Source organism: Trachemys scripta, chromosome 2, assembly GCF_013100865.1.
Source record: "Trachemys scripta elegans isolate TJP31775 chromosome 2, CAS_Tse_1.0, whole genome shotgun sequence".
In the NCBI taxonomy this organism is placed as follows: Eukaryota; Metazoa; Chordata; order Testudines; family Emydidae; genus Trachemys; species Trachemys scripta.
In genome coordinates this window covers 140,273,108-140,290,788 of record NC_048299.1, presented here as the reverse complement: position 1 = coordinate 140,290,788, position 17,681 = coordinate 140,273,108, and the positions used below count along the sequence as shown (strand labels likewise).

The 17,681-nt window shown below is 50.7% G+C and overlaps 1 protein-coding gene across 5 annotated transcripts in view; it reads left to right on the top strand.

Annotated features, from left to right (window-relative positions):
* Window positions 1–17,681, top strand: part of OGDH (oxoglutarate dehydrogenase) — a 105,882-nt gene that overhangs the window by 69,337 nt on the left and 18,864 nt on the right. For all 5 annotated transcript variants that reach the window (XM_034761594.1, XM_034761590.1, XM_034761593.1 and 2 more), the window contains 3 exons: window positions 10,716–10,862; window positions 11,824–11,914; window positions 15,204–15,383. In XM_034761594.1, the coding sequence (XP_034617485.1) occupies window positions 10,716–10,862; window positions 11,824–11,914; window positions 15,204–15,383 (418 nt within the window). The remainder of the gene's footprint in view (window positions 1–10,715; window positions 10,863–11,823; window positions 11,915–15,203; window positions 15,384–17,681) is intronic.

Here is a 17,681-nt window from a genome sequence, read left to right as displayed (position 1 = left end):
ACTTTAGTACCTGTTAATAGTTTCTGGTTAGTTGTTAATAGGTGGTTATAGTTGTTAATAGTTGTGAATTACTTAGTATAGTTAGAGTTAGTTTAATTAGTGGGGGGGAACGGGGTCTTCTCCCTTCTCCCCATCCCAGTACCCAGGCACATGCCTGGGTTTCAGGGCTTCAAACCCTGCTCGGCTTGCCAGAGGCCGATGCCAACGGGAGACCCCCACGACTCTTACCTAAGGTGTCTGGGGGAATCCCACCAAGCAGACAAGTGCCGCATTTGCAAAGCCTTCAAGCCGAGGACCAGGAAGGAGCGGGACTTTAGACTGAAGCAGCTCCTTATGAGCGACACTTAGCCCGGTCCCTTCCTCCGCACGCCGAGACTCGGCACTATCGTCCTCTGTGTGGAGTGCCCCTGTGGCACCGACTGGTCTGGCACCGCGTTCGGACTCTACCAAAGACTCGCGGCACCAGATCTCCCCAGCACCTCCACCACTGCAGGTCTCTATCTCCGAGCCAGAAGAAGAAGCAGCCCAAGCATTTCTTGTTTGTCGGTGCAAGAGCCACCGAAGCTTCCCGCACCGCAGTTGGAGCCATGTCCATTGCCGGAGCGCATAGGACAAATATCGGCTCCTGCACCGTCAACTCTGGCGCCGCGAGGGCCGTCGAGTCCGGTGCACGTAAGCTTCCTAGTGCACACCGCGGTCGAGTTGAGACTACCCTCCACACCGGAGACCTTTTCAACGGCGTGGGACTTGATCGCGCTCAGAGCCGACTCCTCTGCAGCCAGCAGCACGGATGGTGCTGTCGAAGGGAAAGCCGTCCCTCGTGCGACCACTGTCGCCGAGTGAAGAAGGATGACATCGGTCCCGGTCCCGATCTTCTTCCTGGCACCCATCACGATGTCGCTCGCAGTCCCGGCACCATTCTCGTTCTCTGCGCTGGTTGTACTCGCAACGCTGCTCTGGCTCGCGGAGATCCGAGTCGCATTACGGCTGGTACCGAGCGGACTCCCAGCACCGCTCCCGGTACCGGTCAGAGCGGCACTCAGCCCAGAGCCAATCCTGACGCCGATCTCACCGGAGGTCGCCATCGAGATCCAGATCAGGCTCCCGGTACCGATATGATCGCAGGCACCGATCAACGTCTTGGTACAGTTCTGCCTCACGGCACCAGTCCCCGGCACCGTACAGCACCGGGGTACTCGGCAACAGCGCGTACAGCACTGTCTTGGCCATCTTGCTCTGTCTCTTCATGCTCACATGGTGGCTACCACGACCAGGACCAGGGCGAGGGCAGTACAGGCCAGTGGCTAGAAGGCCAGGACAAATATCGGCTTGTATTTTAAAGAATCCTTATTAAGGTTGGAGGAAAAAAACCTCCCGATGTGTAGAAAGAATAGTAAATATGGCAGGTGACCAGCTTGGCTTAACAGTGAAATCCTTGCTGATCTTAAATGCAAAAAAGAAGCCTACAAGAAGTGGAAGATTGGACAAATGACCAGGGAGGAGTATAAAAATATTGCTCAGGCATGCAGGAGTGAAATCAGGAAGGGCAAATCACACTTGGGAGTTGCAGCTAGCAAGAGATGTTCAGAGTAACAAGAAGAGTTTCTTCAGGTATGTTAGCAACAAGAAGAAAGTCAAAGAAAGTGTGGGCCCCTTACTGAATGAGGGAGGCAACCTAGTGACAGAGGATGTGGAAAAAGCTTATGTACTCAATGCTTTTTTTGCCTCTGTCTTCACGAACAAGGTCAGCTTCCAGACTGCTGCATTGGGCAACCCAGCATGGGGAGGAGGTGACCAGCCCTCTGTGGAGAAAGAAGTGCTTCGGGACTATTTAGAGAAACTGGACAAGCACAAGTCCATGGGGCCGGATGCTCTGCATCCGAGGGTGCTAAAGGAGTTGGCGGATGTGATTACAGAACCATTGGCCATTATCTTTGAAAACTCATGGCAACTGGGGAAGGTCCCAGATGACTGGAAAAAGGCAAATGTAGTGCCCGTCTTTAAAAAAGGGAAGGAGGAGGATCCGGGGAACTACAGGCCAGTCAGCCTCACCTCAGTCCCTGGAAAAATCATGGAGCAGGTCCTCAAGGAATCCATTTGAAGCACTTAGAGGAGAGGAAAGGGATCAGGAACAGTCAGCATGGATTCACCAAGGGCAAGTCATGCCTGACTTATCGCCTCATAGAAGGCAATTAGGTTACTGGCTCTGTGGATGAGGGGAAAGCAGTGGACGTGTTATTCCTTGACTTTAGCAAAGCTTTTGATACAGTCTCCCACAGTATTCTTGCCAGCAAGTTAAAGAAGTATGCGCTGGATGAATGGACTATAAGGTGGATAGAAAGCTGGCTAGATCGTCGGGCTCAACGGGTAGTGATTAATGGCTCCATATCTAGTTGGCAGCTGGTTTTAAGCGGAGTGCCCCAAGGGTCGGTCCTGGGGCTGGTTTTGTTCAATATCTTCATTAATGATCTGGAGGATGGTGTGGACTGCACTCTCAGCAAGTTTGCAGATGACACTAAAGCGGGAGGAGGGGTAGATACGCTGGAGGGTAGAGATAAGATACGGAGGGACCTAGACAAATTAGAGGATTGGGCCAAAAGAAACCTGATGAGGTTCAACAAGGACAAGTGCAGAGTCCTGCACTTAGGACGGAAGAATCCCATTCACTGTTACAGACTAGGGACTGAATGGCTAGGAAGCAGTTCTGCAGAAAAGGACCTAGGGGTTACAGTGGACGAGAAGCTGGATATGAGTCAACAGTGTGCCCTTGTCGCCAAGAAGGCTAACGGCATTCTGGGCTGTATAAGTAGGGGCATTGCCAGCAGATCATGGGACATGATCGTTCCCCTTTATTCGACACTGGTGAGGCCTCATCTGGAGTCCTGTGTCCAGTTTTGGGCCCCACACTACAAGAAGGATGTGGAAAAATTGGAAAGAGTCCAGCGGAGGGCAACAAAAATGATTAGGAGGCTGGAGCACATGACTTATGAGGAGAGGCTGAGGGAACTGGGATAGTTTAGTCTGCAGAAGAGAAGAATGAGGGGGGATTTGATAGCTGCTTTCAACTACCTGAAAGGGGGTTCCAAAGAGGATGGATCTAGACTGTTCTCAGTGGTGGCAGATGACAGAACAAGGAGTAATGGTCTCAAGTTGCAGTGGGGGAGGTTTAGGTTGGATATTAGGAAAAGCTTTTTCACTAGGAGGGTGGTGAAGCACTGGAATGGGTTCCCTAGGGAGGTGGTGGAATCTCCTTCCTTAGAGATTTTTAAGGTCAGGCTTGACAAAGCCCTGGCTGGGATGATTTAGTTGGGGATTGGCGCTGCTTGGAGCAAGGGGTTGGACTAGATGACCTTCTGAGGTCCCTTCCAAGCCTGATATTCTATGATTCTATGAGGACCCGGGCCACGAACCCCCACAGTGGTCCTTTTGGACCCCCTGGGCATATCATCAGGCCCAGGGGACTCCTTCGGGGGCTTCCCGTTCCGCCCCTGCCGAGCCCCAAGTACCGGAGGCCACTGTGTCTCACGCCCCCCTGCCTCCGGGAGGCTCTGAGGCGACTGTTCCAGCACCAGTACAGGCCCACACTCCTAGCGTGGTGGACCTTGAGCAACAAGATCCTCCACAAGAGGACTTCGCACAGGATCCCTTAGTCCCGGGGGTATCTTCCTTGCCCAATGAGGCAGTGTCGGGGTCTACGGTTTCGGGCCTTCCTCCTATGGACCTCCGCACCCACCAGGAACTGCTCCGCAGGGTGGTGCGCAATATGAGCCTGCAATTAGAGGAGGTGGTTGAGGTAGAGGACCCCGTGGTGAACATTCTGTCTGCGGAGGCACCATCCAGAGTTGCCTTCCCCATCATACGAACCATACAGGCCAATGCCAAGACAATCTGGCAATTTCCAGCCTCTATTCCACCTACGGCCAAGGGGTTGGAAAAGAAGTACTTTGTCCCTTCAAAGGACTACGAGTACCTCTATACGCACCCCCAACCGTGCTCCCTTGTCGTGGCTTCGGTCAACGAGAAGGAGCGGCACGGTCAGCAGACCCCGGCGCCTAAATCAAAGGACACTAGATGCCTAGACTTGTTTGGGCGCAAGGTGTACTTGGCCGGAGGCTTGCAGCTCAGGGTGGCCAACCAGCAGGCACTCCTGAGCCAATATGACTATAATTCGTGGCACTCTATGGAGAAATTCAAGGAGTTGGTTGCACAGGAGTTCAGAGAGGAATTTGGGACTACAGTAGAGGAGGGCAAGAAGGTGGCCAGAACCCTCCCTATAAGCCTCTCTGGACGTGGCAGACTCGGCAGCTAGGACCCTGGCCTCAGGCATAGCCATGCGCCGCATCTCATGGCTTGCAGGTCTCTGGCTTACCACCAGAATTACAGCAGACCCTCCAGGACCTGCCCTTTGATGGCCAGGGCCTATTCTCCGAGAAGACAGACTCAAGGCTGCAGAGTCTGAAGGACTCAAATTATCATGTGCTCTCTGGGAATGCATACCCCAGTAATGCAGAGAAGGCCCTTCAGACTACAGCCTCAGAGGTCATACTTCCCCCTCGGCCAAGACAGGACTTCTTTAGAAGACGTAGCTGAGGTGGTAAAAGGAAACACACTGGACACCAAGCCAACCAAGGCCAGGGCCATCCCAAGCCATCGGCAGGGCCTAAGCAGAACTTTGAAGGTGCGCCCCGAGGACGGAGCACCAGTCTCCATTCAGGATCCTTCCCTCCCTTTCCAAAATCGTCTCTCCCATTTCCTCCATGTGTGATCCTACATAACATCAGACCGTTGGGTCCTACACACGGTGGAAAGGGGATACTCCCTCCAGTTTGCTTCCCCCATCCCCCTCCTTCCCCGTCCCTCTTCAGGGACCCTTCTCACATGCACCTCCTTCTACAGGAGGTCCAATCACTCCTGGCTTTGGGAGCAATAGAGTAGGTTCCAGGAGAGTCAAGGGGCAAGGGCTTTTATTCGCGCTACTTCCTAATCCCCAAGGCCAAGGGCGGGCTTCAGCCCATCCTGGACCTACACGAACTCAACAAATTTATGGTAAAGTTGAAGGTTCCGCATGGTCTCACTAGGGACCGTTATTCCTTTCCTGGAGACTGGTACGCTGCCCTTGACATGAAGGACACGTACTTCCACATTGTGATCTACCCAGCACACAGATGCTTCCTTCGCTTTGTGGTCTATCAACAGCACTTTCAATTCACCGTCCTTCCTTTCGGCCTACCCACGGCCCCCAGGGTGTTTACCCAATGCATGGCTATGGTAGCTGCCTCCCTTTGTCGACAACGGGTCCAAGTGTTCCCATATCTCGACGACTGGCTTATTCGGGGTCACTCCAGGGATCAGGTGCAGTCTCACGTTCAGCTCAACATGAACATGTTCAGTCAGCTGGGCCTCTGGCTTAATGTTGCGAAATCCACTCTGGTACCAACTCAGAGGATAGAATTCACAGGAGCAGTATTAGACTCAGGCCTAGCATGGGCAATTCTGCCGGAAGCACGCTTCCAATCCCTGGTGAACATCGTCCACAGCCTGCAAAGCTTCCCAACCTCGACCGTGAAAACATGCCTCTGCCTCCTGGGACACATGACCTCTTGCACGTTTGTGACCAGGCACGCCAGGCTGCGACTACGTCCACTCCAAGTTTGGCTATCAACAGTATACCGCCCAGGTCGAGACAGCTTGAGCACGGTGGTTACCATCCTGCCAGGGTTATTAGCCTCTCTAGGCTGGTGGCTGGACCCCAAATCAGTGTGGGAAGGGGTGCCATTTCATGCCCCCCAGCCCTCAGTGTCCCTAGTCACAGATTTGTCATCCCTGGGATGGGGAGCCCACCTCGGGAACCTCTGTACGTAGGGGCTATGGTCGGCAGGAGAGTTATCCCTGCACATCAACGTACGAGAACTCAGCAGTGTGCCTGGCGTGTCAAGCATTCCGAGAGCGCCTTAAGGCCGTTGTGTTGCAGTCCTCACAGACAACACTACGGCCATGTTTTACATCAACAAGCAAGGGGGAGCCCAGTCGTTCCCCCCTCTGTCAGGAGGACACTCGTCTGTGGGAATTCTGCATAGCCCACTCGATCCATCTGGTAGCGTAGTTTCTCCCAGGGGTCCAGAACACCTTAGTGGACCACCTCAGCAGATCATTCTAGGCTCACGAGTGGTTGGTTCGCCCGGCCGTCATCCACTCTGTCTTCCTGAAGGGGGGATTTCCCCTGATAGACCTTTTCGCCTCTCGCGAGAATTGGAAATGCCAGGTGTTCTGCTCTCTCCAAGGGCAACTCTCCGGGTTCCCTGTCAGACACCTTTTTAATTCAGTGGAAGGATCACCTGTGCTATGCCTTTCTTCCATTCCCGCTAGTCCACAGGGTCCTAATCAAGCTGCGCAGGGATAGAGCCCGTCTGATTCTGGTCGCCCCGGCGTAGCCCAGACAACCCTGGTATACCACTCTCCTAGAGCTGTCGGTGGACACCCCGATTCCACTCCCGCTGTGGCCAGACCTGATCATTCAGGATCACAGTCGACTCTGTCACCCCGACCTGCATTCTCTCCACTTCACAGCATGGATGCGGCATGGCTAAATCAGTCTGAGCTGTGCTGTTCTCACTTGGTCCAGCAGATCCTTTTGGGTAGCAGGAAGCCCTCTACCAGGTCCACATACTTTGCCAAGTGGAAGCGTTTTTCCTGCTGGTGCTCCTGGAATCATACGACCCCCCCCTACAGGCATCAGTACCTATCATCTTGGACTACCTCCTGTCCTTAAAGCAGCAGGGCTTGGCAATATCTTCCATCATGGTGCACCTGGCAGCTATTTCAGCTTTCCACCCGGGCGAAAATGGGCGCTCGGTCTTCTCCAATCCCATGGTCAGCAGATTTCTCAAGGGGTTGGAGCACCTGCTCCCACCAATTGGACAACCGGTCCCTATGTGGGATCTTAACCTGGTCCTATCCAGACTCATGGGTGCCCCGTTCAAGCCGATGGCCACCTACTCACTCCTATACCTTTCCTGGAAGACAGCCTTCCTCGTAGCTATCACTTCGGCAAGGCGCGTGTCTGAGTTCAGAGCACTCACATTGGAAAATACCGTATATGGTGTTCCACAAGGACAAGGTACAGCTGCGACCCCACCCGGCCTTCTTCCCTAAGGTGGTGTCTGCCTTCCATGTCAACTAGGACATATTCTTCCCTGTCTTCTACCCGAGGCCACACGCCTCTCAACGGGAGCAACAGCTGCACTCCCTAGACGTTCGCAGGGCCCTGGCCTTCTACATCGAGCGAATGAAACCCTTCAGGAAAACATCACAGCTGTTTGTTGCTGTGGCAGACTGGATGAAGGGCCTTCCAGTCTCCTCCTAGCGCATCTCGTCCTGGATCACATCATTCATCCGTGCGTGCTCTGACTTGGCTGGTATCGCATCTACACACCTTACTGCCCATTCCACGCAGGCTCAGGCTTCATCCTCTGCTTTCCTGGCGCATGTGCACATTCAGGAGGTATGTAGGGCAGCGACTTGGTCATCAGTACATACCTTCACCACCCACTATGCGATAGTGCAGCAGTCCAGGGGTGATGCTGCATTTAGTTCAGCGGTCCTTCACTCCGCAACACCTCACTCTGACCCCAGCGCCTAGGTAAGGCTTGGGAGTCACCTAATTGGAATCGATATGAACAAGCACTCAAAGAAGAAAAGACGGTTCCTCACCTTTGTAACTGTTGTTCTTCGAGATCTGTTGTTCATATCCATTCCAAACCTGCCCTCCTTCCCCTCTGTCGGAGTAGCCGGCAAGAAGGAACTGAGGGGGCGCTGGGTCGGCCGGGGCATATATCTGGCGCCATAAAGGGGGCGTCTCTACCGACCCACTGAGTGTTGCAAGGGTAAAAATCTTCCGACGATCGTGCACGTGGCGCACGCACACCTAATTGGAATGGATATGAGCAACACATTTCAAAGAACAACAGTTAAAAAGGTGCGTAAAAGTCTTTTCCTGAGTCCCAGGCTAGAGCCCTAACCACTGGCCATCCTGCCTCTGGAGGTCCTTTGTGAGGCCTGTCAGTCAAGTGACTCCACTTGTGTACACCCAAAAATTGTGGCCTTAAACTATTTATAGGATCCCCCCACACCCACAGAAATCACATAGATTCGCCTCTGGACAGTTACTTAAATATCATCTTAGCAGATGTAATCCAAATGTTAACACGTCTTTTCTGTGTGTTACACATATAAACATGGAGCATGCCTTGGAGTGGGAGAGGGTGGCTGGGACTTTATCTTAATGTCCCCAGAAGTGCAGTAGTTCTTCGAGTGCTTGCTCATATCAATTCCAGTTAGGTGTGTGCATGCGCTGTCGGAAACTTTCCCCTAACAGCTACCAGTCGGGCCAGCTGTGGAGCCCCCTGGAGCGGCACCGGTATGGCGCTCTATATATGACCCTGCTGGCCCGACCCTCCTTCAGTTCCTTCTTACCGCCAGTGACAGTTGTTGGAACAGTGGTCTCTTGCTTGCAAGTGTCCCACTAATCCCTAGTTTTTCTGCTAATCTCTGTATATAGTTACCCAATATTAGTTAGTTAATAGTTCTTAGTTAGTTGTTAATTATAGTCTCACTACTTAGCAGATTGGGGGCGTCTGTTTATCGCCCGAGCCGTGACAGTCTGGACACAGTGCTGACCATCCCTCGGCACAACCTCGACTCCCTACGGTGGTGGCTGAATCGCCGCGTGGTAGGCGCCAGGGTTCCTTTTCGTCCACCCCAACCCACCTTGACCTTAGTCACAGACGCATCCGCGTTGGGCTGGGGAGCGCATCTGGGAAGCCTGACAACTCAGGGCCTATGGCAAGTAGAGAAACTGGCTCTGCATATCAACATCAAAGAACTCAGGATGATCCACCTTGCCCACCAAGCTTTTCTGACTCGCTTGCAGGGCCACTGTGTAGTGGTATTGACAGTATCGGCAGAGCGGTACTTTGGTTGGCAATAACTTGACTCCGACCCCACCTCCTCGGTAAGGCTTGGAAGTCACCTAACTGGAATTGATATGAGCAAGCATTCTAAGAAGAAAAAACGGTTACTCACCTTTTGTAACTGTTGTTCTTCGAGATGTGTTGCTCGTATCTATTCCATTCCCCCCGACCTTCCCCTCTGTCGGAATAGCCAGCAAGAAGGAACTGAAGGGCAGTCGGGCCGGCAGGGTTGTATATAGAGCGCCATACCGGCGCCACTCCAGGGGGCTCCACAGCCGGCCCAATGAGTAGCTGCTAGGGGAAAGTTTCCGACAGCCGTGTACGCGGCGCACGCACACCTAACTGGAATAGATATGAGCAACACATCTCGAAGAACAACAGTTACAAAAGGTGAGTAATGTTGGCTTTTTTGTTTGTTTTTGTTTTTTTCTGTATTGTCTGATCTCTAGCAACCTCATTCTCTGAGACTTCAGCTATCCTTCTGACGTCCCGTTTGACCCCTTGGCCTCCCATTTCTTTTCCACTGCCTCCTTGTTAACCTTCACCCTGTATTAATTCCCACACTCCTTACAATGGCTCCTCTCTCGACCTTGTCTGAGCACTGCTCTCACCAATCTCCCATCACCAAGTTCCTTCTCTCAGGCCACCATCTCGTCTCTTTAACATCCCCTCCTGCCCACCACCCCGAAGCTTTCTGTGGTCTCCAGGCGGTCAACGCCTTTGATGGCCTTGCTGTTCTCAGATGATTCCTCTGTTGATTTTTGTTGTGGAACCTTGCTCAGCTATCCCCCGTCTCCCCTAGTGCCTGATTCCTCTGCTCCTGAATGTTTCCAGGGGGAGTTTCACTTTCTCCATTATGGGTGTGTTTCTCTTCCTTCAATCCTACCCTGCTCTTTTCCATACAGTGCTATTCATCACTGCCCACTGGTTCCAGCTCACAGAAACTCAGCCTTTGCCTCCCTTCTGAAATGCCCCCCATCTTGCATCTTTTCCCCTCCCTGCTTAAGGTCTTCTCAGCTCCTTCAAGGAGATCAACAAGATTATAATGAGTCTTCCACCAGCCCCCACTTTCCTTATTCTCTTCTGTCACAGACCGAGGTTTTTGATTGCTCCCTACCTTTGTCTTCTCCCCCTTTCCACCCCATGTCCATTCACTACCACTGCCCCCTGCACCTCTCCTCTAACTCCTGGAACCTCCCCACTTGGACTTTGCCTCCATTCCATTCACTGCAGCCGCTCTTCCCAAGTTCCCGCTTTGCAGCCGCTTCTCAGGGCCCTTTTCTTCCACCCCCCTGCAGCTTTTGGTGCTCTTGATTATAACGTTCCATTTTGAAATCTTGACCCCCTTTTGGTTTCCACCACTCTAGCCTACCTCTGCCTGTTAGCCAGCTAGCTGTTGGCTGCTCATGCGAATTCTTGGCATTTACTTAAAGCTATATTTAGATTGTATATTTTATCCTTCTCTCTTGCCCTTCGTATGTTCCTTTCATTCTTAGATTAGGACCAATGTTGGGCAGGGACTGTGCTGGGTGTGGCTAGCACTTTGTACATAGTGCGTGCTATCCTAGTAGTAATAATTATAAGGGCACAACACAGCCAATGGAGCATAGAAGAATCACTTGCACAAGTGACCTGTCAGTCTATATCATCCATCTGTGACTCCCCCACTAACGTCCCTGTGGGTTCTCTGGCCCATGCAATAGGCTGTAGTCTGACCATTGACTTCTATCTGACTCTGCCTTTTAGGTTTGAGGAGTTCCTCCATCGGAAATGGTCCTCGGAGAAGCGTTTTGGCTTGGAAGGCTGTGAGGTGCTTATCCCAGCCCTAAAGACGATCATTGACAAGTCAAGTGCGAATGGAGTGGATTATGTTATCATGGGAATGCCACACAGGTAACAGGATCCTTATCTCCCCACCCCATATTTTGGCGGTGGGGGCAGCTGCAGAAAGCTGCAGGCAGGTGGCAGTTGGTTGATGGGGCTGAGGTGTAAAGGGAAACTGGCTTCCCCTAGAATTCTTGCTCCTAGCCTGAGATGACTGTTTGTTTGTTTTTCCAAAGACTATTAAGTTTAATTTGATTGAAAATTATATAAACAAACTGAGATTCAAATGCATCTTGGGCATTAGCATCACCCATACATAGCTAACATCACCCATTATACAAGGCTGCAGGAAATGTATCTTAACATACAGGGAACACCCTGTGCCTTTCTAAACAAAATGACTAGCAAGCCCTTGTTTAGTATCTGCATAACTGCACGCTGGAATCTGCAGAATAATAGAGTTTCCCCAGTAAGCCCTTAATCTAGGGTATGTGTTGTACTTCCTGCAGAGGAGCCAGGGGTTCCCTGTGGATATTGAGGCCCTGTTGCTCAGGTGCACAATACTAGGCAATTGGACCTGTGTTTTAAGAAGGTCTGGCCTTGCAGCATGGATTTAACTGGCATCTGGATCCAAATTAATTGGGAAGTGTAAAGAATGGTCTTCCTGAGGTGGCTGCCAGCATAGGGGAATCTCCTGTGGCTGTTTCTGCCAGAGTCCGGCATGAGTAAATCATAGTATTGCAAAAAGAACCCCTCATGGGACAGGGTGCTGCCGGGTGACCCACCTTGCTTTCCTCTTCAGAAGGAGCGCGGGGTACTGGAGTCTCTTGCCACAGACTGTACCACCAGTTTGGCAGGGCGTGGGGGAAAGTAAAACTGCTTGTTCTTGGTGTAAAATAGGAAGAGGAATGTGTCCTTTGCCTTGGTTTGAAGCATAGATGGTGGGGTGAGAAGCACTCTCTCCAGACAGGCAGCATAGAGTGCAAGGCGAGCTGTCCACCTGTAGCTGACTGTGGCATTGATTTCACAGAGGGCGTCTGAATGTTCTCGCCAATGTGATCAGGAAGGAGCTGGAGCAGATCTTCTGTCAGTTTGATTCTAAGCTGGAGGCTGCCGATGAGGTGAGTGAGGTTTGAGTAGAGTCCAAGCAGGCAGCCCATGAGAGTATAGGTACAGTATGCTGTGGGGCTCTTTCTCCAGACAGCAGACTACACTTGGCAATCCCTGTCCGCAGAGGCCCCAGCAGAATTTACGAGAAGACCACATGAGTTGTCAGTCCTAGGGTCCCATCTAGCCTGGTATCCCATTTCTGACAGTGGCCAGAACCAGCTGTATCAGAAGGAGGTGCAAGAATCCCCTTAGTGGGCAATTCTGGAATAACCTGTCCATACGGGAAACCTCTGCCTGTTCCTGACCCTCGTCAGTTAGTGGTTGGCTTGCCCTGAACCAGGAAGGTTCATAACCCTTCTGTTTTTCTTATCCTGTGACTTACCATTGGGTGTTCTCCTTATCCAGATGGATAACTAGTTATTGATTGATCCTGCTCAGTTCATGGCCTCGATACCTTGTGGCAGTGAATTCTGCAGGGTAAATGTTGTTTTAAATGTGTTGTCTCAGTTGATCCAGTTTCCAAGCCAAGACAGTACTTTATCCCATGACTGTTTTGTTTACCTTAATAGCTTCTTGTGAGACTTGGTAGCCTCTTCAAAATAGTCTTGAGAGTCCAGTAAATTATGAATCTTGGTTCTCCTGTAGCCTCTACCTCGCTGTCAGAGATGCTAGTGGATTAGAGAGACATGGTTGTTTGTTGACACAAGCTGGGCTGATCTGTCCCTATCCTATCATGAGCTTCTAGGTCAGGCTTCCCCCTTTCTTCCATAGTGTGGCCCATATGTTGGTAGAGAGATCATCTTATGGAGCACTTCCCCTCTATAGCATGTTCTGATTTTTGGCCATATGCCATGCCACTAGCAGCTATAGTAATTCCTTGTTCCTCTTCGAGTGATTGCTCATGTGCATTCCACAATAGGTGTGCATACTCGCCACGTGCACCGGTGCCGGAAGTTTTTCCCTTAGCAGTACCTGTAGGGGGGAGCGCCCCTAGTGACCCCTGGAGTGGCGCCGCCCTGGTGCGGTATAAGGGGCTCTGCGCGCTCCCCCCACCCTCAGTTTCTTCTTGCTGCCAGTGAAGGTGCTTCGGAACTGCTCTGCTCCAGCTCTGCTGTAGTTTTCCCTCTTGGACTCTGTTAGCTCGTAGTTAGTAGTGCCTGTAGTTTAAACAAAAACAAAAAGTAGCTTTAGTTAGAATTAGTTAAGTGCGCCTGGGTCGGGGCATGCCCTGTGCCCCAGGCTTTAAGTCGTGCGACACTTGCAAATGGTCTATGCCTGTGAGTGAGCTGCACGCAGAGTGTTTACGCTGTCTGCGGGAACCCATCTCAGCGACCGCAGCAAGATTTGCAGATCTTTCAAACCTCGGACCAAAAAGGAGCGGGACGTTCGGCTCCAAGCCATTTTCACACCACTGCACCGCTCCAAGTCAGCACCAAGCACTGTTGCATCGGTGCGTGGCGACCCAACGGTGCCCTCCACCAGTTGGCACCACTCCCCGTCCATGGGACACTCTAAAAAGGCGAAGAAGAGGTCTTGTCCGCCAAGGCACCAGAGCAAGACTGGGGGAGAGACTAGACCCACGTTAGGCAGCTCTCAGTCCCCATCGGCCTCGTGGCCTCCGATTCAAGTTGAGCGGAGTAGCCCAGCCCACTCAAAGCCGGCCTCCCTGGACGCCAGTGGCCACATTCGGGTGCCCTCCATGCCGGAGGCCCTGCAGGCGGCTCGAGACGTTATGTCTCTCTGCCTACCATATGGACCAAGACATTTTTCTGACGGTGCTCTGTCCCAAACCCCATGCATCCAGTGAGGCGCTGCCTCCACATGCTGGATGTGAGACGGGCCCTGGCCTTTTACCTGAAACACACAAAACCATTCAGAAAGTGCTCGCAACAGTTCATTGCCTCGGCTGAACACATGAGAGGCTGGCCGATCTCCACTCAGCGGCTCTCCAACTGGGTCACCTCATTTATTCATACTTGTTACAACCTGGCGGGAGTTCCACCACCGCGATTGTGAGGGCACACTCGACTAGGGTGCAAGCCTCGTCGGCTGCCTTTCTGGCCCATGTCCCTATTCAGGAAATCTGTAGGGTTGCCACATGGTCATCGGTTCACACTTTCACCTTGCATTATGCGATAGTCTCCCAAACCAGGGAGGACACCGGGTTCGGCAGGGCAGTGCTCCGTCCCGAGTGTCTGTGAACTCCTACCCACCTCCAACAATATAGCTTGGAATCACCTACTGTGGAATGCACATGAGCAATCACTCGAAGAAGAAAAGGCAGTTACCTTTTCGTAATAGGTGTTCTTTGAGATATGTTGCTCATGTGAACTCCACATCCTGCCCTCCTCCTGGTCTGGCAAGAAGGAACTGAGGGTGGGGGATGCGCGCAGCGCCCCTTATACTGCGCCAGGGCGGCGCCATACTCACTAGGGGCACTCCCCTACGGGTACTGCTAAGGGAAAAACTTTCGGCACCGCTGCACATGGCTAGCATGCACACCTATTGTGGAATGGACATGAGCAACACATCTCGAAGAACACCAGTTATGGAAAGGTAACTGTCTTTTTGGGGGGATGGGGAAGCTTGTGTATATTTGTGCCCCTTCTTACACTTACACAATTTTATTTCACTTGTCCCAATCTTTCTCCCACCCTCGTGAGTTTATTCCCACTTCTTCCTGATCTCCCACTTCCAGACCCCGCTTCCTTCTCTTCTCTCCTCTCCCCCCTGCCCCATCCACCTCCCTTGCTCTCTCCAGACCCCATGCACTTGCCACCTTTCCTCATTGCTTCTACCTCCTGGCTGCAGTCCCACCCTCAATACCCTTTGGTTCTCCCATCTCTAGGGTATAAATGAGGTCAGATGCTTATCGGAGGTGCACAGAATACAGCTGGTAACCAGGGCCTATCTTATGACCTTGGATGCTTAAAGCTAGTAGTACTTAGGTACCCAAACAAGAGCCCTGCCTTGGCTTCAATGGGAGCAGGACTGGGTTCTTAAACAATATAAATGATTTTCACCTTTGTGGCCAATATTTGTGGCACTTCTGTGCTGCTGTTACTCTGTGATATCAGCAAATCACGTGCTCTGTGGGTTCAGTGTTTCTGGTAATTGAGCTCTAGCCGAAGAGCTCCAAATTCATGACACTTGTATACTCCACACGGCACTAGCAGATGCTGCGTACCCATGCTGTGAGCCTATGGACTGCGGGAGGCATCGGGGACTCCTGCTCTCATCCAAAATCTCCCCAAGCTCTGCCGCCCACGCTCCTCTCTTGACTCTGCTCTTTCTCTCCAGGGCTCGGGAGATGTGAAGTACCACTTGGGAATGTACCACCGGAGGATTAACCGTGTCACTGAGAGGAACATCACCCTCTCCTTGGTGGCAAACCCCTCTCACTTGGAGGCTGCAGATCCAGTGGTTATGGGCAAGACGAAGGCAGAGCAGTTTTATTGTGGGGACACTAAAGGAAAGAAGGTAAAGGGCACCGAATATCTCTGATCCAGTGTCTGTTACAAGTTTATTCAAACTCGGCTCGTAGCTGACTGAAGGGAGGCAAACTGCTCCATCAGGGAGCCAGATTGTGGTTTGTTTTCCATTCTAAATTTCCCCAGAGAGCTGGAATGCTGTCTGCCACAGAAAGAGTTCTGGTCCTACATAAAGCACCCTCTCCTGTTGTATTCCTCCATCAATAGTCAGAGCAGTGCCGCTTCTGTCCTGCTCCAACTTAACCGAGCCATAGCGAGCAGCGGAAGTAGCGACTCAGCCAAAATGTCCTCTCTGATTTTGGGTGTCTTGGAGTGGGAGGCCAGATTTTTAGAAACGGTAAATGCACGAATCTCCAGTTCAAGTCAGGGGACGGGGCGGGTGTTCAGCACCTCTGAAAATGGGGCTCAGAGTGTTGCAACTGAGGTATCTGAGAACCGAGGCATCCCAAATCGGTGGCCATTTAAAAACAAAAAAAATCAGCAGACCCACCCTAGAATTGCAAACCCCACCGACAGAGAAATAACACTAAGGAACCTGAGAGGGAGTAATGTGAGAGTCAGGCTGCAATGATGCAGCCTAAGGCATCAGGGGATGGGGAGGGAGGTCCCTTTTGCGGCAGGAGATCTCTGCAACAAGTAACCAGGTGTGAAAGTGTCTAGGTGAAGTCCTGGGTCCATTGCAGTTGGTGGGAGTTTTGCCACTGACTTCAGCGTAGCCAGGAGTTGCATGTCTAGAGGCACGTTGTGCAGCAGGAAGTCGCTTTCTCTTATAGAAAATGACTATAAACAAACTCTCCCTCCCCAGATAAACCTGACCAAACTGAAGGAACTGAATGTAAATCGAGGATCACTGTGATCCTGAGATGTGTCCTTGGCTTGGAATAGGTAGTGGGGAACAGAGGATCCATTCCTTGAGAGAGAACAGCTGTGTCCTTCAACATGTATCCTAATGTGAAAGAACAAGCCATAAAAAATGGGCTGTTGTAAGCAACTTCAGTGTCTGGCTTATAACAAACAAGTATCCAATATCCTGGGAGAGGTATACGGGTGAGATTCAATGAGATCCAAAATAGCCTTTGTGGGAGGATGGAGAATATACCAAGACAAATACTGTCCTCTGGTACGGCAGCCTCTGCAGACAGCACTCCATGTCTAGGGTGATTAGGCAGCAGCCTCACACAGATACTAGTGGAATTCCCATTTTAATTGCTGCACCTGAAGTGTCCTCACTAATGTTTGAGGTGGCTTGTGAAATGCACATCCTTTCTCTCTGCGCATGAATTTTTTCAACCCACACTTGGGAGGGAAGTCTGTCATCAGTAAAATCAAAAGCAACCACGCATGTTCATTTAGGGTGATTCCCTTTTTCCAAAAGCTGGAGAAGTGAGATAGGCACTGTCTGGTGCTCAGTACACTTTATCCACCACTGGGACTGGTTCCAATGTAACACTCAGCAGTAGATCAGTTAATTGGCATAATCCACTAATTGCCTTTAATTCCAAGAATCATTTTTAACTAGAGTTGTAAATTAATCGCCATTAATTCATGCGATTAACTTTAATCGTGATTTTTTTTAATCTTTTTTTTTTTTAATCTCACTGTTAAACAGAATGCCAATTGAAATTTATTAAATATTTGTGGACGTTTTCTACATTTTCAAATGTAATTGAAATCAATATAACACAGAATACGAAGTGTACAGTGTTCACTTTATATTTATTTTTTATTACGAATATTTGTACTGTAAAAAAACAAAAATAGTATTTTTCAATTCACCTAATACAAGTACTGTAGTGCAATCTCTTCATGATGGAAGTTGAACTTACAAATTGTAGAATTATGTACAAAAAAACAACTGCATTCAAAAATAAAACCATGTAAAACTTTAGAGCCGACAAGTCCACTCAGTCCTACTTCAGCCAATCTCTCAGACAAACAAGTTTGGTTAAAATTTGCAGAAGATAATGCTGCCAGCTTCTTGTTTACAATGTCACTTGAAGGTGAGAACAGGCATTCACATGGCACTTTTGTAGCCGGGGTTGCAAGGTATTTACGTGTCAGATATGCTAAACATTCGAATGCCCCTTCATTCTTCAGCCACCATTCCAGAGGACATACTTCCATGCTGATGATGCTCGTTAAAAAAATAATGCATTAATTACATTTGTGACTGAAGTCCGTTGGGGAGAATTGTATGTCTCCTGTTCTGTTTTATCTGCATTCTGCCATATGTTTCATGTCATAGTAGTCTCAGATGATGACCCAGCACATGTTCATTTTAAGAACA